Below are 22,828 nucleotides of genomic sequence, written 5' to 3' on the forward strand. Positions count from 1 at the left end.
TAGAAATGTAACACACTTGGGCTTCCCTGGTGGTACAGTAGATGGGAGTCATCCTGCCAATGCAGGGGACACAGGTTCAACTCCTGGTCTGGGAGGACTGCACATGCCACAGAGCAACTGAGCCCACGTGCCGCAACTCCTGGGCGCCCGTGCTGCAACTGCTGAAGCCCGTGAACCTAGAGCCTGTGCTCCGTAACAAGAGAAGCCACCACGAGGAGCAGCCCGTGTACTGCAACTGGGGAGCAGCCCCCTTTCTCCACAACTAGAGAATGCCCACCAAGTATAGTAGATACATAATTTTTAAAAAAGAAATAGAAAGTACTTGAGGTACCCTTTGATTCTTGTCACTTAAAAAAGATATTCCTACAAACTGAAGGTACCTTACACCAGTCAGCAATGGCCATCATCAAAAAGTTTAGAAATAGTAGATGCTGGTGAGTGTGTGGAGAAAAGGGAACTCTCCTACCTAAATGGTGGGAATGTAAGTTGGTGCAGCCACAGTGGAAAACAGTATGGGGATTCCTCAGAAACCTAAAAGTAGAATTACCATATGATTCAGCAATCTTATTCTTGGGCATATATCTGGACAAAACTACAATTCACAAAGATACATGCGCCCCGATGTTCATAGCAGTACTGTTTACAATAGCCAAGAGATGGAAGGAACAGATGAATGGATAAAAATGATATGGGATGTGTGTGTGTGTGTGTGTAAAATGGAATATTAGCCATAAAAAAGAACAAAATAATGCCATTTACAGCAACGTGGATGCAACTAGAGATTATCATATTAAGTGAAGCAAATCAGGAAGACAAATACCATATCACTTACATGTGGCATCTAACATAGGATACCAATGAACCTACCTATGAAACAGGTTTCCATGGGGTTGCAAAGAGTCAGACGCAACTGAGTGACTGAACTGAACTGAGGAAGCAGAAACAGGGACACAGAATGGACGGATGGCTGCCGGGGGGCGAGGGGGGGAAGCACCGAGGGTTTGGCATGTACAGAGTGGATAAGCTGATGTATAGACACGATTTACACATATATTACACATGATACATACAGATGTACAAAACTGGTACATATATAGGACGGATAAACAACGAGGTGCTACCGTATGGCAGAGGGAACTATATTCACCATCCTGTGATAACAACAGTGGAAAAGAATGTACACATGTGTATAACTGTTGTGCAGCAGTCATTAACACGTTATAAATCAAACAGACCTCAGTAAACATTTAAACAATTATTTCAAAACTCAAAGGATAGTACAACCTAGAGTTAGTTCTCCAAATATTCTGCAGGCCCTGAACGGTTCACACGGTGGCATATTTTCTGTTGAGCAGGACTGGTGCTCCCCAGTGGTTGTCGAAGAATAGTGGTGAGGCTGGGGACGGCAGTATAACTTGGGAACTTGTTAGGAACGCCTGTTCCCAGACCCCACGACCCAGACTCCCAGAGTCGGGAACGCTGGGGCAGAGGGCAGCCTCCTGTTTGTTTTTTTTTTTTTAATTTTTTTAATTTATTTTTTCAGCCTTCTGTTTTAAAATGTACCATCCAGCTGATTCTGAGGCTCAGGCAGGTTTGAAAACCACTGGTCAACCCCACAGGGTAAGTGGGCATTTGCAAAGTAGCCTGAAAGGTAATGGGACCCCGTCCCAAATTCTCTCGGGAGTGGCCACTACGTTCTCGGGCTGATCTGGTGGGTACCAGTGAGTGCGAGCAGGCCTCTGACATCAGGCAGACCCGAGTAAACGATCTTCCTCTACCCATGCCCAGCTTTACGGCGCAGAGTAAGTTACCCAAGCTCTCCAGCTGTGATAAAGTGGGGACATAACAGTTCCCACCTCACCAGGTTATGGGCAGAAGACAAGGGGTCCTGCAGCTGGCAGGCCACACACCGTGCTTGCTTTGGGGGAGGCAGAGCGGGAGGGAAAAGCTGGGCCCGTGGCCTCTCCACACCCAACACCAGATCCAGGACCTCCCTCTTGAGATGGCAGCCAGCTAGCAGTCCTGCAGAAAACCGCCTGTCTGAGGGACAGCACAACAGCCAGGGCTGACTGGACCTGAATACCCTCAAGAACTGCCTGGGAGACACTGACCTGGGTGGGCAGAGGCTGCCTGGCTTTGGGGTGTCCTGGAACCCTCTGGGACCTGGGCCTGATCCCAACTCTGGCAGGGAAGGCTTTTGTCTCACCTCTCTACTGTGGTAGAGTTTTAAGGGAGAAAGAAACAGAAAAGAAGGACAAAAGCTCTCCCCTCCACAGTCTCTGCCCCTGTGGAAAGCTCAGGGTTGTAATGCTTTTCCAGGGGCAAGTTTAATTTCCAGATAAGCACCCAGCCTGGCAGCCCCTCCAGGCGGATTCCGTCTCTCCCTTCCAGGACACCACAGCGGGCAACGGATCAGGCGAGGCTCATTACAGTTCTGCTTTGTGCTCTGACTGTCCCACCCGGAATATGGCTATGACAGCTGTGAGCAGAGGGGAGACCACGGCCCTTTCTCCGCCTCCCCTAGACAAAGGCGCTGTCTCCAGAGGGCCGCTGCCGCTGCCGGGCGGGGGTCAAGTCAGCCATTAACCCTCGGGCTGGGAATGCAGGGGGAACGCAGGATGAACACAGCTGTCAAGTGGGGGATACGTCACTGTCCAAGGGAGCTGGGCTCCTCCTCCTCCCCAGAGTGAGAGGGATGGTGGGCAGAGGGGCAGATGAAGGAAAGCCCGGCCTGGCCTGGGATGGCGGGGCTGCGCGTTTTTGGGTTTTGCTCTGCTTTCTCCAGGAGCCAGGCCAGGTCACGCAGGTCTCCTCTCCGTGATGCTCTGCTTGAGCTCCCCTCGCTGGCTCGGCTCAGAGCGCATTAGTGGCCTGCGGGATGTCCACTCACTGCACACATGGGGGCCTCCAGCGAGGGGAGCGCTTGCTGGCCGGCCTGGGGCCCCCACCCCCTGTCTGCCTGATCACCGTGGGACTGGATGCAACAGATGAATTCAGACGGCCTCTCTCCTGTCCCTCTCCGTGTGTCTCATCCTTGTTCTCAAGATAACTTCCCCTCTTGCTTTATAGGGAAAAAAATCCCATCTTTCTTTTCAGCTTCCTCATCTTGTCTTGGCAGAAAAGAACATTTCTTTTGCCTTGAAAACCAGAGATGGATTCTTCCTGAAGTTTTTCTCAGTGTCTTACGTGGCTCCCAGTTACAATCTCACTTACACCCAGTGCCACCGGGGGGCCTTCTAGTTGCTGAGCATTTAAAACTTATCTGAAGGGTGGCGGGGGGTCAGGCCAGGTGACGTTTGGCCCCACTTCTCTGAGCAGAAACTTGAGCCTGTCAACTGCCTGGACCTTTCAGTGTTGTGCTGGGTATCCACTTATGCCCCACCCCCCTTCTGACAATTCTTTGTCACAAAGGAGTAAAAATACTCAACACAGTCCAAACCCCCTAGGTCTGGATGCTCTCACATGATGTAAGAATGCTCTAGGAGAGGTGGTTCAGGCAGGAAAAATCATCCAAAAAAAAAATCAGCTGACACTCAAACACCAAGTTTAAACTGCGCAGATCACTTATACCTGGATCTTTTAAAAATAAACCTTGTTCTATGGGACTTTCCTGGCACAGTGGATAAGAATCCGCCTGCCAGTGTAGGAGTCGCAGGTTTGACCCCTGGTCTGGGAAAATCTCACATGCCGTGAAGCAACTACTTCCGCATGCCCCAAGTACACAGCCTGTGCCCCAGAGCGTGTGAGACGCAACTACTGAAGCCCACACACACAGAGCCTGTGCCCTGCAACAAGAGAAGCCACTGCAGTGAGAAGCACACACACGGCAATGAAAAGGAGCTCCCGATCACTGCGACTAGAGAAAGCCCGAGCAAAGCAACAAGGACCCAGCACAGCCGGGAATTAAAAAAAACAATGTGTGTGTGTGTGTGTGCACATATATACAGTATTACATTTATGATGGAGGTTGGAGGAATCTGTGGTGAGTCCTGGAACGGATCCTCTGAGATTATACAGGTAGGTAAAATCTGCCACCAGATAACTACAGTCCTCAAACACTTTCTGCTTTCAGAAACTTAGCTGACAGTGGAAGGCAAAATGAGACACAGTTAGGAGACAGATGATATTTCTGCAGCTATTTATAAGGTGCTGTTATGATGGTGTTGGAAACTAGGCATCTCTAAAACAAATATTAACCTGCTCCTGATTTGGTTGCTGATAACGTACCAAGATAAACACCATATAGATCTGATACTTATACTGCTGCTAATAATTTCTCTGACATTAAAAAACTTAAACACTTTATAGTCAGCACTCCCTACTTATGAATTCTGCATATGCAGATTTAGCCAACTTCAGGTGGAAAATTTTTGAGATTAAAAAAAAAAAATCCAGGAAGTTCCAAAGAGCAAAACTTCAATTTGCCATGTGCTGGCAACTATTTACATAGCATTTACATTTTATTTACAATTATTTACATAGCTTTTACATTATATTTGGTATTATATAAGTAACTAGACATGATGTAAAATATATGAGAGGATGTGTGTAGGTTCTAATGCAAATACTACAATGTTTTACACAAGGGACTTGAGCATCCTTGAACTCTGGTATCCACAGAGGTCCAGAATCAATCCCTCGAGGATACTGAGGGATGACTGTAAATGATTTCCAACATCACTAATAATTAAGAGGTACAAAGTAAAACATTAAGGGTATTTTTTTTTCTTTTTGCTTAGAGATTGACCAAATTTAAAAAATGTATATCATCCAGTTTCAGCAAAGGTGTGGAGACAGAGGTGCTAACACATTTGCTTCATCATGGACGGGGTTGGGGGGCACTAATTGACATTTGAAATAACAGTCCTTTTTGAGCCAGCACCTTCTACTTCTCAGACTTGATCCCACAGAAACGGCATCGGGGCACAGATGCAAGGACCAGGGTGGAGACCGCAGCAGTATTATAACAGTGAGAACATCCAACAAGGACTCATCCAGCAGTGTCTGTCTCTTGCAACCCCATTCTGCAGCCTGCCAGGCTCCTCTGACCATGGAATTCTCCAGGCAGGAACACTGGAGTGGGTAGCCTATATCTTCTCCAGGAGATCTTCCCAACCCAGGGATCAAACCCAGGTCTCATGCATTGCAGGTGGATTGTTTACCATCTGAGCCACCAGGGAAGCCCAAGATTCCTGGAGTGAGTAGCCTATCCCTTCTCCAGCGGATCTTTCCAACCCAAGAATTGAACCGGGGTCTCCTGTATTGCAGGCGGATTCTTTACCAGCTGAGCTACCGGGGGAGCTACTACTGAGAAGAATGACACAGAGAGAGATGTCTAAACAAACAGCAACACTAAGGGGGAAGGGAAGGTAAACGCAAGATTCAAGAGAGTCCGATTAACAGGATCCTTTTAGGGTTAAAATGAGGTGGAGTTACATTTTTAAAGATGCCCTGTGTCGGTCTGTTGACGACACAGCCCTGCCCCTTCTCCTGGGACCCTCCCCTTCTCTCTGCCCCCGAGGCTCCTGCAGAAACCACCGTGACCACAGATAACTGGGGAGGTACTTGAGCCCAGCTGGGCAAGATGTTCCTTCCCAGGATTTTCTTACTTGACACCAGTGAAACCAGTCAGTCCAGTGTACTGATGGAGGTGGCGTGCGGGTTTTCTGTCGTCTGGGGAGCGGCCTGCAGCAGAGAGGTGTGGGGCCACAGGGGCCAGGTGTGGTTTGGTTCTCCTGCTCACCAGAGCCCTCTGCCCTCAGCCTGGGTCCAAGGCTTCTGTGTGGGAGACCTGATATCCACCCCCAGATTTGAGTATGCGTCTGTCACTGGTAACTGAGGGGCTAGCAGGTGATTAAAAAAATGGGCAGCTGAATCTGTGAAGACACTCTCCAAACTGTGTGCCATATTGTTTTTAGTGACGGTCCTTGCATGGGGAATTTTATGTAATGCTTGGATTTCAATTGTTAAGCTTACTTTTAATACAATGAGCATAACATTTTTTGGGAATCAGCAAGTTTTAAGAAAAGTGAAAGCATTTCAGCTCTCTATCTAGTTCCCATAGAAGCGAAATGATAAGTGACAGAACATTTTTGCAGGAGGCCTGTACACCAGGCTGTCATGGAGAGGACTGTGTCTGAGCTGGACTTTAATTTTTTTTTTTTTTTTAATTCAAGATGCGTTTATTCTTTACAGCTTTGCCCACATGGGGACATGCTCCCTCACAAAGACAGATCTTTCCATTCACTGTAACAGCCTGTGCTGAAAACACGGGCCCCAAAGTGTCAGCTGGGAGACTCTCCTTCTCAGGTCTAATCTGCAAACCTCATCGACATTCTCCCCTTGGGTGGGGGGATAATCCAGATACAGCTCAGGACGGTGGGGCAGGCCCACATACAAGATCCTGCCTGCACCTCCTGGCTGGAGGACGCGGCCTCAGCCCTGCTGAACCACACCGGGGGGAGAAGCACACACTGCTACTGCTTTTCAACACACGACACGCTAGGCCCACACGTTCTTCTTCAGAGGAATTTCCAAGGCCGTGCCTCTCCCAGGCTCTGTACCGCCCTCGACTCTGGCGGTGCGTGGCTGCTGGGCTGCTCACTGGGGTTCCCGCCTGTCCTGACACGTGTCCTTTAGAGTCCCACCTGAGGGTCCCTCTCCCACGGACCAGCTGCGCCTACGGATCGAATGCCTTTCTGCTCACTCAATCCTCCCCGGCCTTCTTTTCCGCGCACGTGGGAACAAGGGGCTCCCTCGGTGATGTCTGGCTACTAACCATTCTTAGTGCCCACGGTTTTGAGCACTGAGTGTAGAAATAGCCACTTCCTCTCTGCCCCAACGGCACAGGTGCATGAGCTGGACTTTAGAACTGACGAGCACTCCTAAGCCTAAGTTCCAAGGACTCCGGATAGATTCTCCTGCTACTTGGGTGGGGAAAGCACTTCTTTTTTTCAGAGGGAAGTAGACATGCCTTCAGGTCCATTCACCCTTTCAGTGGACACAATTCCACTGTGCTCAGCCTTTCCTTCTGTTCCAGGGAAACTTCATCTTAGATTTTGGAAGGTGAGGGCTGGGCACCTCTTCTGCTCCACCACTCTGCATTTGAACTGAGGGAGCAGGCCCCAGTGTGAGTGGTCAGCCAGGTGGAAGCCCAGTTCCCTGGGTGTTTCCCGAGCTAAATTCAAGGTTGCAATCACAGCCTGACAGGATCGGCACCTATTGGCAGGACAGAAGGGACCCCAGCCTCCAAAAGGGCAGACTTGCTGTGGCTGATGCTGTCTTGGCCCCTTGCCCTATTGTAGATTTAGATCAATGATCTGAAATTGTAATGCTTGACAAGAAGAGCGGGTCTGACTAAGAATTCCCATTCTCACCTCTCATTAGTTTAGTCCACTTGCCTCAATGCTGTGATACACTCATAAAGCTATCCAGGCAACCCACATTACCTAGTTACTCTGTCTGTTAAGACAATTATATTTTCTGATGAGGCTGCAGCTGTAGTTTTGTAAGAAAAAAAAACAGTGTTTCAAAACTGTGAGAGCAGCATCTCTGGGCTCCTGACTACAGAGTCAGCTGTTGGGCTGGTTACCATGTTCATTTTCCTCCCTGGGAACCACCCCTCCACTGCTCTGTTCCAAAACCACGACCTTTCAGTTATCAGGAGCTGTCCTGTACTACCAGTCTGGAGCCTGGCACTCAGCATTCCTTTCCCGAGACCTGGGGGAGCGACTGGCTGGCACTCTGAATAGAAGTCTCTCTGCCAGCTGGCTACAGCGGGAGGGGAGGGGACTGGTGGAGCCACAAACAGCTCCACCTCGGAAAGCCTTCCATCTTGTCTTTCGTCCATAATCTTGACAAGCTGGGAAGGCTGAGTGGAACAGCAAGAATTACAAACAAAATCACTTATAATTATGAAAGCGTCTGGTGGTTTGCGACTTTTTTTCCTGAGCCACACTGAACATGATCAGCAGCCTGGTTGTGTCAGATCCCAAGAATGTGTGTTGCCACATGAATGCCTGGTGTGTGGTTCCTTTGTACCCTCTAAGCAGCTCTGATTTGGGTGGGAATGTGAAAGGAAATTTTTAAGGAGAATTGAGTGGAATCTGACCTCTGTAAGCCCTCCATACTTTGATGGGAAGATCTGTTTAAGACAGAATTTGGTTCATAGGGCCAATCTTTAATGAGGTCATCCTTGCAAACAGAAACTATGTTCTGAGTATATCTCAATCTATAGAAATACATTACCTAAAATTAAGCTTCTCTAAGAAGACTGTCTCACACTCAAGGCTCATCCATACATTAAAATATTTCTAACCAATATTCACCATTACAGTCTCCACTGAAGGGCTGGAGAGAAAATGTTCCCACTCTTGCCTGGCTCCACATTTGAATCTGACTTAGATTCAGTCAGTTCAGTTGCTCAGTCGTGTCCGACTCTTTGTGACCCCATGAATCGCAGCACGCCAGGCCTCCTGTCCATCACCAACTCCTGGAGTTTACTCAAACTCATGCCCATTGAGTCAGTGATGCCATCCAGCCAGCTCATCCTCTGTCGTCCCCTTCTCCTCCTGCCCCCAATTACCTCCCAGCATCAGGGTCTTTTCCAATGAGTCAACTCTTCCCTGAGGTGGCCAAAGTATTGGAGTTTCAGCTTCAGCATCAGTCCTTCCAATGAACACCCAGGACTGATCTCCTTCAGGATGGACGGGTTGGATCTCCTTGCAGTCCCAAGGGACTCTCAAGAGTCTTCGCCAACACCACAGTTCAAAAGCATCAATTTTTTGGCACTCAGCTTTCTTCACAGTCCAACTCTCACACCCATACATGACCACTGGAAAAACCATAGCCTTGACTAGATGGACCTTTGTTGGCAAAGTAATGTCTCTGCTTTTTAATATGCTATCTAGGTTGGTCATAACTTTTCTTCCAAGGAGTAAGCGTCTTTTAATTTCATGGCTGCAATCACCATCTGCAGTGATTCTGGAGCCCCCAAAAATAAAAGTCTGATACTGTTTCCACTGTCTCCCCATCTATTTCCCATGAGGTGATGGGACCAGATGCCATGATCTTAGTTTTCTGAATGTTGAGGTTTAAGCCAACTTTTTCACTCTCCTCTTTCACTTTCATTAAGAGGCTTTTTAGTTCCTCTTCACTTTCTGCCATAAGGGTGGTGTCATCTGCATATCTGAGGTTATTGATATTTCTCCCGGCAGTCTTAATTCTAGCTTGTGCTTGGTCCAGCCCAGCGTTTCTCATGATGTACTCTGCACATAAGTTAAATAAGCAGGGTGACAATATACAGCCTTGACGTACTCCTTTTCCTATTTGGAACCAGTCTGTTGTTCCATGTCCAGTTCTAACTGTTGCTTCCTGACCTGCATACAGGTTTCTCCAGAGGCAGGTCAGGTGGTCTGGTATTCCCATCTCCTTCAGAATTTTCCACAGTTTATTGTGATCCACACAGTCGGAGGCTTTGGCGTAGTCAATAAAGCAGAAATACATGTTTTTCTGGAACTCTCTTGCTTTTTTGATGATACAGCGGATGTTGGCAGTTTGATCTCTGGTTCCTCTGCCTTTTGTAAAACCAGCTTCAACATCTGGAAGTTCATGGTTCATGTATTGCTGAAGCCTGGCTTGGAGAATTTTGAGCATTACTTTACTAGCGTGTGAGATGAGTGCAATTGTGCGGTAGCTTGAGCATTCTTTGGGGTTGCCTTTCTTAGGGACTGGAATGAAAACGGACCTTTTCCAGTCCTGTGGCCACTGCTGAGTTTTCCAAATTTGCTGGCATATTGAGTGCAGCACTTTCACAGCATCATCTTTCAGGATTTGAAATAGCTCAACTGGAATTCCATCACATCCACGAGCTTTGTTCATAGTGATGCTTTCTAAGGCCCACTTGACTTCACATTCCAGGATGTCTGGCTCTAGGTGAGTGATCAGACCATTGTGATTATCTGGGTCATGAAGATCTTTTTTGTACAGTTCTTCTGTGTATTCTTGCCACCTCTTCTCAATATCTTCTGCTTCTGTTAGGTCCATACCATTTCTGTCCTTTATTGAGCCCATTTTTGCATGAAATGTTCCCTTAGATTAAAGCAACATAATTATTTTGCAGATGGGGAGGTGTGAGCTAAAACTGCTTATAAGCTACTGAAATAGCACACAATTCCTGTCAACCCAACTCTTATGCTCACTAATTCAACAGGACAGAATTTACTGACAATGTGAGAACTGCATTTCTATTCTAAATGAATGTGGAAATTACAGATTATACACATCTGGAAAAGTCATTAAGAAGAGCATCTGCTTTATGAGTTTAAACAAAATAACCTGGTTTTAAGAAAATAAATAAATGATCATCTGTGCTTTGCTTCCCTGAATAAGACAACTGTTGCTGGAGTCAAAAGGAAATAAGTCCCTCATGTCTGTGGGCACCTGGCCAAGTGTTACTGGGAATGTCGCCTTTCCTGAGGCACCAGGTCCAGAACAGATAAATCTGCACTTGGGCAGATGGCTGGGTCCTACCAGCAGGAAAGACACCTGGGATCATTATGTTTCTTTCAGGTACTGAACAAAACATCGGTATTTCTCCTTTTGCCCTTGAGACTGAATACACCCTTACATGGTTTTGATTGCCTGCTGCTGCTACTGCTAAGTCACTTCAGTCATGTCCAACTCTGCGGCCCCGCAGACAGCAGCCCACCAGGCTCCCCTGTCCCTGGGATTCTCCAGGCAAGAACACTGGAGTGGGTTGCCATTTCCTTCTCCAATGCATGAACGTGAACAGTGAAAGTGAAATCGCTCAGTCGTGTCCGACTCTTAGCGACCCCATGGACTGCAGCCCACCAGGCTCCTCCGTCCATGAGATTTTCCAGGCAAGAGTCTGGAGTGGGCTGCCGTTGCCCTCTCTGTTGGTTGCTTGACCTGTAAGCAAACAGCATTTTTTAAGTCACAAGCTCCAACCTGGCCTAGTGAAAAGAATAATACACTTGGTGCCGCAGTCTGGGCTTAGGTCCGAACACCCCTCTCAGCTGTCAGTTATGTGACTTCAGGTGGGCAGGTCACTCACACATCTCTGAGCCAAGACTTTCTCACTTGTAAAAATGGGGTCATTACTCTTCCTATCTTTTGTGATTTGGTTATTACATGAGACTCTCTAACATCAAAGTACTTTCTAGACAGAACTGGAACATAAAGGGAAGGCATTCTATTTCCAGCAACATGGATGGACCTAGAGATGATCACACTAAGTGAAGTAAGACAGAGAAAGACAAACATATGATGTCACTTATGTGCAGAATCTAAAATACGATACCAATGAACTTATTTATGGAACAGAAATAGACTCACAGACACAGAAAGCAAACTTATGCCTACCAAAGGGGGGAAGGGGTGGAAGAGATAAATTAGGAGTTTGGGGTTAGCAGATACAAACCACTATATATCAAATAAACAAACAAGGTCCTACTGTATAGCACAGAGAACTATATTCAATATTATGTATTAAACTAAAATGGAAAAGAATATGAAGAAATATATATATACATATATATGAATCATTAGCTGTATACCAGAAACTAACACAATATTGTAAATCAATTTTAATTTTAAAAAAATGAAAGAAAAAAGGAAGGCATTCATGTTTTTAGGGATTTTGGTGCCAAGAGATGAGAAGATTATTAGAAAACGTTTCATTATGACTCTCCACCCACACCCAGTGGAATCCAATGGCTTCAGCAAATTACGCTTAGCAAGGTGTTCACTGTTTCCCTCCCCATCTTGTTTAGGCACCCACTTCAGTTTTCTATATTCACAGACACGGAACTTGAACCCCAGTTCATGATTGAGCATCTGCTAAACACGTGCTATGAGCATGGCCTCACTCTACAGGGCAAAGAGGTGGGAGAAGGAGCCTGCTGCCCAGAAGGGCTTATGAAGGACACAGGCACGGGAGGAAGGGAGGGAACGCAGCCTGACACCAGGAGGCGGCCTGGCGCTCGGGTGCTTCGGGACCGTTTGCAGCACATCGGCCTTCACCACCCCAAATGCTTCTTGAAAATCAAGGACTGTTAGGAAATGGAGGGCAGAACAAAGCGGGACAGAAAGGAATAGTGGGGTTCCGCCCCTTCCCTCTGGGCAGCAACATGAGAAGGGCTTTCCAGCTCTCCTGCTCTGATCCCGACTCTGGGCAGGGGGCGCGGGGCCCAGGCTGCCACCCCCGAGCCTCGTGGTCCTCGGAGCTTGGCGAGTGGACCCCGTGGACGCCCGCCCTGTGTGGCAGGAGCGCGAGCTACCTGGTGTGGCTGTTGGAGGACAGGCTCTCCCAGGGCTGCCCGCTGCACCCGGCCACCGCGAAGGCGCCCCCGCAGCTGCCATCCAGCTTCATCAGCAGGGCCTTGGCGGCGTTCTCAGCTGTCTTCCGGCAGTCGTGGGCTCGCTTGAGCATCTGAGTAATGTTTTCATCCCCTGACTGGTCTCCTGCAAGAAGCCGAGGCGTTAATCAGCACTGGTTTGCATCAATGAGGCTGGGTGGTGGGGGCAGGCGCTCGAGGTGAAGACGGGGCGGAGCCCGTGACAGAGCAGACGACACAGGGGCCAGGTCCTTCACCCAGAAGCTGCGTCGAGGAAGGCTTTCTCTTCCCCAACAAACGAAGGGCTGGCCCGTGGGAGCACCGAGCTGTGTCCAGCGGCAACCTGCTTTGACTTCCTAACTCCCGGGGCTCCTGGCAGCTCCCGGCACGCAACCCCAATCTCCTGGGCGGCCGTCTCCCTCACGCTGCGCGGCACCTCCTAGGGAGCGAGGCCAAGGGAAAATGGGGCCGAACTTCGCTGTTTCCACATGTCCGCAGCTTCGCTTAGAACTTCATGTAGGCATGAGACACAGAACTAATGGTTAAAACGAAATTTTGGGATTGGCTCTGATGTCCTGCGTGGAGGATCTCCCTGACCAATCTCCCCGAGTGCGGACATGTCCAGGAGCAAGCTCCATGCCTCTCACAGCCAGCTAGCGCCTGCAGCAAGACTCGGGGTGGGGGCCACCAGTACGCAGTGGCAGTGGACTGGGAATCCCCTGCCCAAGACGGCCACATTCTAGCTGCGTTTTCAAAAACTCCGCAGGCCAAAGTCATTGGTTTGTTACATCTACAGCTCAGTCCCTCAATCTTCCAAATATTTATAAATGAAACCTTACACCAAGTCTAAGAGACAAAAATGGTAACTATGAAACTGGCTTAAGTGGGCAGGGGGTATGGGGAGGGGGATACACTCAGCTTTCCCAATCTCCAAGCCCAACACTGAGGCCCAAAGAAACTCCTCCAGATTCCCAGGCACCGTCTAAATCAGCCAGGATGAATGGTTGTGCAGTCAAGAAAAAACGAAGGAGAAATGCCCATAACTGACACTGTGGGTGAACGTTACAACTTGTTCTGCTGCATGACTCCCGGCACGTTAGGGCAGGACAGCACATCACTGCCACTGTTGGCAGAATGGAAGAGTCAGGTTTAATAGAGAGTCGCTAAAAAGTAATTTTAAAAGGCTGTTAAATAACATACTTTAAAGATGTCTCACAACTGACTGCTCTCTGAATTCTGAAGAGGCATAGTAACTGACTGCTCCATTTTATAAACAGACCCATGAGCCAACCAGGATTATGTGAATACAAGGCATTTTATTATTGATTTTAAATACTTAAAATGCAGATTTAAGTCCTTTTAGCTCCTATCCAAGTCACTGTGCTGAATAGGGACAAGCTTCATATGAGGTGCCTTTTGTGGCTAGAACGGTCTAAGACAGTCCTCTGATAAAAAGTAGAAATAAGATGATTGATTTTTTGCCTTTAATTGATTATTTTCCTTAATACTTATATTAAAGAAAAAAACTTGACAGTAAGCCAAGATCATTTTAGGATTCTGTTTAATAGGAGGAATAAAGTTTTATGGTTTGGTTAAAAGACCCTGAAAAATGAGCTTCCTAATGGAAATGCTGGCAGAGTTTCTACTGCTGGACTTGGAGGGTAATGCTATTTAAAAAACAAAACAAAACAAAAAACCCAACAAAACCCAGAAAACCCAGAGACAGAGGTGGAGGATGGTCACACATACAAATGGAGGCCTACTTCCTTGCTGGGTGACTTGGATATGAAGCAGGAAATTAATACCCAGGATACTTCCTTTCTTTCAGATTCCTGTCCATGTCAAAACCGAGGAAAGGAAGGAAGGAGGAAAAACAGGTAAGTGTTTGTTCAGTGCAAAAGCTAGAGCCTGGGGCTTCCTTGTGGCTCAAAATGGTCAAGAATCCACCTGCCAATGGAGGAGACACTGTTTCAATCCCTGGTCTGGGAAGATCCCACATGCCACGTGGTAACCAAACCCATGCACCACACTACTGAGCCTGCGCTCTAGACCCCAGGAGCTGCAACTGCTGAAGCCCGCACGCCTAGAGCTTGTGCTCCGCAGCAACAGAAGCCACCACAGAGAAGCCTACTCGCTGAAACGAAGAGTAGCCTCTGTTCTCCACAACTAGAGAGAGCCCAAGTGCAACAAAAAGACCCAGCACAGCCAATAAACAAATAAATAAAACTATTAAAAAAAAAAGACCTTTGAAATTCAGTTCAGTCACTCAGTTGTGTCCAACTCCTTGTGATCCCATGGACTGCAGCACGCCAGGCCTCCCTGTCCATCACCCACTCCAGGAGATTACTCAGACTCATGCCCATTGAGTCAGTGATGCCATCCAGCCAGCTCATCCTCTGTCATCCCCTTCTCCTCCTGCCCTCAATCTTTCCCAGCATCAGGGTCTTTTCAAATGAGTCAGCTCTTCGCATCAGGCGGCCAAAGGATTGGAGTTTCAGCTTCACCATCAGTCCTTCCAATGAACACCCAGGACTGATCTCCTCTAGGATGGACTGGTTGGATCTCCTTGTAGCCAAAGGGACTCTCAAGAGTCTTCTCCAACACCACAGTTAGAAACTTTCAATTCTTCGGCACTCAGCGTTCTTTATAGAATCCAACTCTCACATCCATACATGACCACTGGAAAAACCATAGCCTTGACTAGATGGACCTTTGTTGGCAAAGTAATGTCTCTGCTTTTTAATATGCTATCTAGGTTCGTCATCACTTTCCTTCCAAGGAGTAAGCGTCTTTTAATTTCATGGCTGCAATCACCATCTGCGGTGATTTTGGAGCCCAAGAAAATAAAGTCAGCCACTGTTTCCCCATCTATTTCCCATGAAGTGATGGGACCGGATTCTATGATCTTAGTTTTCTGAATATTGAGCTTTAAGCCAACTTTTTCACTCTCCTCTTTCACTTTCATCAAGAGGCTCTTTAGCTCTTGTTCACTTTCCGCCATAAGGGTGGTGTCATCTGCATATCTGAGGTTATTGATATTTCTCCCAGCAATCTTGATTCCAGCTTGTGCTTCCTCCAGCCCAGCATTTCTCATGATGTACTCTGCATGTAAGTTAAATAAGCAGGGTGTCAATATACAGCCTTGACATACTCCTTTTCCTATTTGAAACCAGTCTGTTGTTCCATGTCCAGTTCTAACTGTTGCTTCCTGACCTGCATACAGGTTTCTCAAGAGGCAGGTCTCTTTCAGAATTTTCCACAGTTTGTTGTGATCCACACAGTCAAAGGCTTTAGCGTAGTCAGTAAAACAAAAGTAGATGTTTTTCTGGATCTCTCTTGCTTTTTCAGTGATTCAGCAAATGTTGGCAATTTGATCTCTGGTTCCTCTGCCTTTCCTAAAACCAGCTTGAACATCTGGAAATTCATGGTTCATGTACTGCTGAAGCCTGGCTTGGAGAATTTTGAGCATTACCTTACTAGCATGTGAGACGAGTACATATTAGTTTGAGCATTCTTTGGCATTGCTCTTCTTAGGGACTGGAATGAAAACTGACCTTTTCCAGTCCTGTGGCCACTGCTGAGTTTTCCAAATTTGCTGACATATTGAGTGCAGCACTTTCACAGCATCATCTTTTAGGATTTGAAATAGCTCAACTGGGATTCCATCAGGTCTTATTAAAAAAAAAAGAAAAGGAAAGCTAAAGCCTGGGCAGGGAGGGAAGAGCTGGCAAGGAGGACGGGAGATGCACTCAGGAGGTACCCTGACGGGACCTTCTTTGCAAGGTGTGTCCTGGAAGGACCAGCCTTAATATGGGCTCACAGCCTAGGAGGAAAAGCGAGTCATGATGGGTGGCTGGCTTGCCAGCCTGCGCAGAGTGCCCACCTTTGACTTAAGTCGTCTGGTCAGTTTTTTGTTCACTTGCCGTGGTTTCTCAGGAGAAGCTACTGTGGTCAAGTGTAGGCTGAGGGAGCCAGGAAGCCCCAGCACCAGGGGCCTCTGTCACTGAATCTCTGTTTCCTTCCAAACACTGTTTCTACTGTCAGTGTCCCCATGTTATCTCAAGGCCCACAGTCATAGTCAAGGGTGAAGTTTTGGCAAATGATGGTGACTAGGATGCCTTGCTTGTGTCTTTTTCAGTTCATAGCCCTTCTAGTTACTCAGCCCTGGAGCACAGCAGTGGGGGCGCGGTGTGGGTCTGGAGGGACAAATGATGCCAACGCTGGGGGATGCATGACCCCCGGAGTGGGGGAGGGGAGGTGGGCAGCAGGCCCCCGGGGTTGGCATTTGGTGAGGCTGAAGATAACAAGGTGTGAAATGTTCCTCTGCATTCCTAGGTCACCTGGACAGCAGGTAGGAGGAACCCATGTTCGTTTGAATCCAAAGGAACAAGCCTGGAGAAAATGCACTGCCAGATGAGGCAAAGGCCTTGTGGGCAGCACAGGGACCCTCAGGCACCAGCACCGCAGGGAGGCCGTGGGAGAGCTGGTCCTTTTCAGGGTGAACCTGGGCCTCTCCTAGAGTTGGCCTGGGGGAGTATGTTTCCTGAGACGGCCTGTTTGTTTAACTTGTCTGTAATGCTGTTTCCACTTCAGTTCCTGCTGCATTCAACATAAACAATTTACTCACTCGGTCATGAGGAAAAAATGAAAAACACACTTGACAAGTGAATGTCATGTTGTTGGGAGGCGTGCCAGTGCCAACAGCCGAGATGGGGGGCAGGAGACCAAGAGAGGTTGGGGGACAGCGAGCAGGGGCTAGGGGGACCCGGCCACACTTACCAGGGGACGACCCCACACCGGCCGCCCGGAACTGCCCCAGGATGAGGCTCTGCTCGCTCTCGGCCAGAGCCAGGAGGAGTTCATAGGCTTCGATGCACTGCTCGCTGAAACAGAAGCACATGGCGCCGTCAGCTCGGGTGGAGAAGCGCGTCCCCTGGCGCAGCGCTGAGCCTGCCTCTCAGCCTCCCGCCCCGTCGGCAAGGACAGGCCCACAGGTACTCAGGGGCAGTCAGGGGCTTGCCCTGCCTGGTGGCCCCCTCCCTGCCCTGCTTTAAAAAAACAAAACAGAACTTTAGACTATGATCTAGAAAAATACAAGGGAAGCAATGAAGATGAGAGGGGCAAGTCTGCTGCTCCTCTGATGATCAGCTCGCAGGGAAAGGTGATACAGTGACCAGCCCTCTGGGTGCTCCCCACCCACCTGGATCGCCACATCTTGTGTAATCCCCTCCCACAAGGTTGCAGGGTTGGTCTGTGTGACTGACAGAATAAGGCAAAAGTGATGGGTTACCACAACCGAGGCTGGTTATTAAAGAACGTGATGATTTCCATCTTGGTCTTTCTCTCTCTTTCCTCCCTCCCCTTTTCCTCTTGGATCACCCTTCCCAGAGGAGGCCAGCTGCCACATCTTGAAGACCCTTGAGCAGCCCTATGGAGCAGCCCGTGTGGTCAGGAACTAAGGCGCCAGTGAAGGACCGAAGATTCTACTCGAAGCCTTTCGAAGCAGATCTGCTAGCCCCAACTAAGCTGACGCAGCTCTGGCTGAGGGCTTGATCAAAAACTCAAGAGACCTAGAGCCAGAACCACCTAGACAAATCACTCCCAGATTCCTGACCCCAGAAGCTTTGACATAATAAACAGTTATACAATAACAGGTAATTCATATAGCAGCCCAGGAAGGGGACTGTTTTAACCGAGACCTGCCTATTCAATAGAGTGACCACTAGCCACATGTGAATATTTAAATGAAAAAGAACTTAAGGTAAATGAAATGAACATTCAGTTTCTCTGCGGCAGTAGTCATATTTCATATGTTTGACAGCCATGTGTGGCTAGCAGTTGTCGTACTGGATAACACAGAGAACAGCTCCATCATCACAGAAAGTTCTGCCAGAGGCTTGTAAAGCTGTGTCATGCAACACTCACAAAACCTCTGACAAGAGCTGGACTGTGGTGCTCTCTCTTCGGGTACACCGACAGAGGATCAAACAGCGACCTCTGGAAAGCCACTGCTGCCCGTGGCCCCACAGGGACCCCTGTCTGCACTGGATGGACTGTGTGTATAATGCTTGAGTCATCCTGGCCAAATGCCTGCAGTAGTGAAAATCGCCCCAAGCAAAGAATTGATGAGCTTCTCCAAACTGGGCAGGGGGAATGTGGCTTTACTCAACACTTAGTCAACAGATTTTTTTTTTTTTATTGTCTTTACTTTCAAGTTCCTTTACTAAGAGACAGGAAAGAGAGTCCTATGACTGCCTCTGGGTGCTGGCAGCTCCCCTTCTCAAGGGCAGTTGGTCTTTCAAGTTAGAGATGCTGGGATGTTGCTTCTTCTGTGCAGATGAAAGGGAGACTGAGGGTACAGAGAGCCTGTTTCAAGAGCAGCCACAGAGGATTATCTGTTTGCTTTGGTGTGTCTGTAAACTAACAGGATTGCTCTCTAGCTTTGGTCTCCTATATTTTGGTTTGATATATATGTATTTTTTTGAAGAAGCAATGTTTCTTAAAACAATACTGAATTCTTTGAGAGGATGCCAAGAGTAAGATATAGTCACTACTCTGGAATTTTGGTAAATATGCCTAAGTGGTGACACTAATATAATAAGTCTATGAGAACAATAATAAAGCTGAGTTTTGTAGCTATTAAATAAGTACTAATTTAAAAATAGATAAATTCCAAAGCTGATGAAGCTGAAAAAAAAAAAGCGGTACATTCATATACCACTTGCTCATCAATGAATGAATCACATTAATTTAAACTGGTTTTTGTTTAATGGGAAAAAAACTGGCAGCATGCCTGAAAGACATGAAAATATTCATATCCTTTGATCTATAATTCCTGCTCCAGGGATTTTATCGCAAGGAAAATACAAGAATGACAATTTTTGTATTAAATTATTCACCATAGAATTATTTTCAATATCAAGAGTCTAAATGTCTTTTAGAGAAATGAGTAATAATGCCATATAAACTTGATGGAAGGGATACAGTCAGTCTAAATAAATGGAGACTTTTAAGCAATAATATAACAGTTTAACAAACTGAATGACGGAGGAGAATGCATTAGATTTACCACAATGCAGAATATAATATGAACATAAAAAAAGTCTGGGAAAAAAAGACCAGAAGAACAAGAAGTGAACATGTAACACAAAAATTGATGTTTTGAGTGACGCTGTTGTTTAGTCACTAAGTCGTGTCTGATTCTGTAGCCCAACAGGCTTCTCTGTGCATGGGATTTCCCAGGAAGAATACTGGAGTGTGTTGCCATTTCCTCCTCCAAGGGATCTTCCAACCCAGGGATCGAACCCCCATCTCCTGCATTGGCAGGCGGATTCTTTACCACTGCCAAAGGGAAGCCTTTGAGTGATATTACTTAAATGAAATAATGTTTCAGTTGAGCATTGCTAACAGAAACATACCTGTTTTACTAATACCACACTCATTATCCTTGTTTTCAGGTGCTAACTGATTTTTAATATTTATCGCACTAGCATTTGCTGGTCCAGTCCTCTAGTGACATTTCCTAAAACCCTGTTTTCCGCTTTCACGCGGAAGCTTGCTGTGGATGCCCTTCTGAACGGAGGTGGCCTGCCGCCCGCCCACCTGTACTGCAGGGCCAGCCGCAGGGCCGTGGCGTTGGACTCGTACTTCCCCACCAGCATGCTCAGCCTCTCGGCGTTGCTCTTGCATTCTTCCAGGGTTATGGTCAGAAGGTCATTCTGGGATTTGAGGTGTTCGATACGGCTACAAAGGAAGGAAAATCACATTCACAGTTTTACACTAGGATTACAGTGCGTTTGCCAAGATTTTAGTCATCCACTCTAGATTCTGGCCAAAATGCATGTTAGGATATGAGCTCATCAGATGTTTTAGCAAATGCAACTGATGAGAAGTAATAAAGGAAGCAACTCAAAGCTGAAGAATCATTAAATTCTGTGTGAATTAGAAATAAAAATTGCCCCCTGGTTATTTCACAACCAGTCATGGATGAGCCCTTTGCCAGGTAAAGTGCTAGGCTTGGGAGATACACCATGGTAAGGAGCACTAACCTTCATGAGAGTTAAGACTCAGATGCTCCAATAAACCACCCTCCACCCTCCACAAGGACAAATGAAAAGCAACCTTTACAGAGCTACTATTTGTTAAGCCCTTGCTCAGTAACTCTCCCAATAGCCCTTTGAATTAAGTATTAGTATCTTCATTTCTCAGAGGAGGCACAAAAATATTTATCCTTGAGCTCTGAACCAGTTTGACCCCAGTTTGACCCCAGATCCTTGACTCAGAATGCTCACGACAGGGCAGGAGCAAAGGATGAATTAATGAGTGAAAAAGAAACTGCACTTAAGGGGCGCCTCAGTGGCAACTGTGGAGTGTATCCAAAGCTCTGTCCAGCTTGGACAGTCCCCTAACTGCTAACTACTGGCAGGATAGTCAGTGGATAAGGATAAGTTTTATAAAAATCAGAACTGTAAATTCAAGGCAAAAGAGTTTATGGCAAGGTTAGAAAGCAGATTAGGAAAGCCGAAGCCTTCAGCCTTTGTTTTCTGTCCCAGAACACTGATGCTCTAGATATAGTGATGCATCTCCCCACAGGACATGCCCATCAGCAGTATTCTGATCACCAAGTCTTAAAGAGACATAAGGTTTCACACACACAAAATATTAAGAGCTTGGAAGCTATCTGCCTCAAGGATCAATTTTAGGACCACACATCTTAGCACATGTAGCTAAGACCGTTGCGTGGCTTTGGCAACAAGAAGGTCAATTCAACGTAAGGTGTTACAGGATACAGTTTTCTGTCTTTGTTCACATGATGGCCTCTTCAGAGACTTCCCACCCTCTCATCCACTTCTTGACTTGCTCCAGTTACATTCAGTCCCTACTAATCAGATGAAACCATTTACCCAGCTCCCAGACCTCCATGTGGTCTTTCTCAAACAGCACCCCTGTATTGACGGCTCCTACCTTTTTAAAACATTCTCCTTCATTTGGGTCATGACAGGTGTTTACTGGTTTTCTCCCTGCCGAAAGGTTATTATTTCTCCTGTCTCCTCTGCTGGCTCCCTCTTCTCTATATAATCTGTGACGGTTGACATTCCCTTAGGACTCAGTCCCAGGTCCATTCCTCTATCAGCACTCTCCCCTGAGGGTGATTTTATCCAGTCCCATGACTTTCACAGGCATTTATGTTCCCATGGCTCCCAGATTCTTAGTTCATACCTCTCGTTAGTGCCAGTCTCACATATCTAGGGTTTCACACAGACACCTCAACATGGGATTCTTGACTTTCCTCTAACCATAACTTCCTCCATCTTCCCCATCTCAGTAAATGCCACCACCATACACCCAACAACAGAGGTAAGACATCTGCGAATCTTGAGACTGTCCCTTATTTTATACATCTGTGGATTTTTATCATCACACATACAATGACCCCTTCAAACTGCCTACTTGGCCATGCTTGTTCACTGCAGAACTGGCTCAGCTTCCACCCCTGCCCATCCCTTTCCATTCTGCACATCTGAGTGAACTTTTAAAATTTAAATCAAATCTGTTCTTCTCCTACATAAAACGCCTTAACAACTTCCAGTGGCACTTTGTCTATGACCTCAAATTCCATAGCACACCCAGCCCTGACTACTTCACCACCTTGTCTCATGGGGCTCCTCCTTTCACTCATTCTGTTTCAGTTGGGATTGGGGCAATTCAGACTTCACGCCAGCCACTTCCCAGCCTTGAAGTTGATAAGTTGGCCCTTAAGACTCTTCCTGGTTTGTCACATGGCTGTTCCTTTTCCCGCCTAAAAAATCTCAATTGCTATTTCCCCTCTTCAGAGATGCCTTCCCTGTCTTCGTACCTAAAATCAAGGCTACCTTTTATTTCGTCACAGTGTCATATTTACTTGGAGCTTTCTCATGTTCTTATTGGTCTGTTTTTCCTTAACTTCCTTAACAGGATATAAGCTCCATGAAATCTTGTCTGTTTTACTTTCTTTGGCATCCAAAGAGCCCAGCATATAGCAGGTGCTTATATCTGCATGCTGCGTGCTAAGCTGCTTCTGTGCAACTCTGTGGACTGTAGCCCGCAGGCTCCTCTGTCCATGGGATTTTCCAGGCAACAATACTGGAGTCGGTTGCCATTTCCTCCTCCAGGGGACCTTCCCAACCTGCGTATCTTAAATCTCCTGCACTGGCAGCCAGGTTCTTTACCACTAGCGCCACCTGGGAAGCCCAAAAATCAGCAATACTTTTGAGTAGGCATGACCCACTCCATGCCTCTGCCACATACAAACACAAGTTAAAGGCTGTCATACTTTCAGAGTGTAATAGGACTCCGACTTTGAGATAGGTAGTTAAATAAAAGATATCCGAACATACTGGTAGATAATTTACAAGCACTCCCAATTTCTAGCAGTAGCTGTGATAATACAGAAAACAATGGAGAAGAGGTGGACAGGCAGGGGTTGACCAGCT

The 22,828-nt window shown here is 47.1% G+C and overlaps 1 protein-coding gene and 1 pseudogene across 3 annotated transcripts in view; both read right to left on the minus strand.

Moving 5' to 3' along the window:
- The window catches only part of MCC (MCC regulator of WNT signaling pathway), a 300,929-nt gene that overhangs the window by 30,746 nt on the left and 247,355 nt on the right, over positions 1-22,828 (minus strand). For all 3 annotated transcript variants that reach the window (XM_061158216.1, XM_061158217.1, XM_061158218.1), the window contains 3 exons: positions 19,959-20,099; positions 17,136-17,239; positions 12,300-12,483 (listed from right to left, as the gene is read on the minus strand). In XM_061158216.1, coding sequence (XP_061014199.1) covers positions 12,300-12,483; positions 17,136-17,239; positions 19,959-20,099 — 429 coding nt within the window. The remainder of the gene's footprint in view (positions 1-12,299; positions 12,484-17,135; positions 17,240-19,958; positions 20,100-22,828) is intronic.
- Positions 6,761-6,875, minus strand: LOC133067560 (small nucleolar RNA SNORA43; annotated as a pseudogene).

Source organism: Dama dama, chromosome 12 (genome assembly GCF_033118175.1).
Source record: "Dama dama isolate Ldn47 chromosome 12, ASM3311817v1, whole genome shotgun sequence".
Lineage (NCBI taxonomy): Eukaryota > Metazoa > Chordata > Mammalia > Artiodactyla > Cervidae > Dama > Dama dama.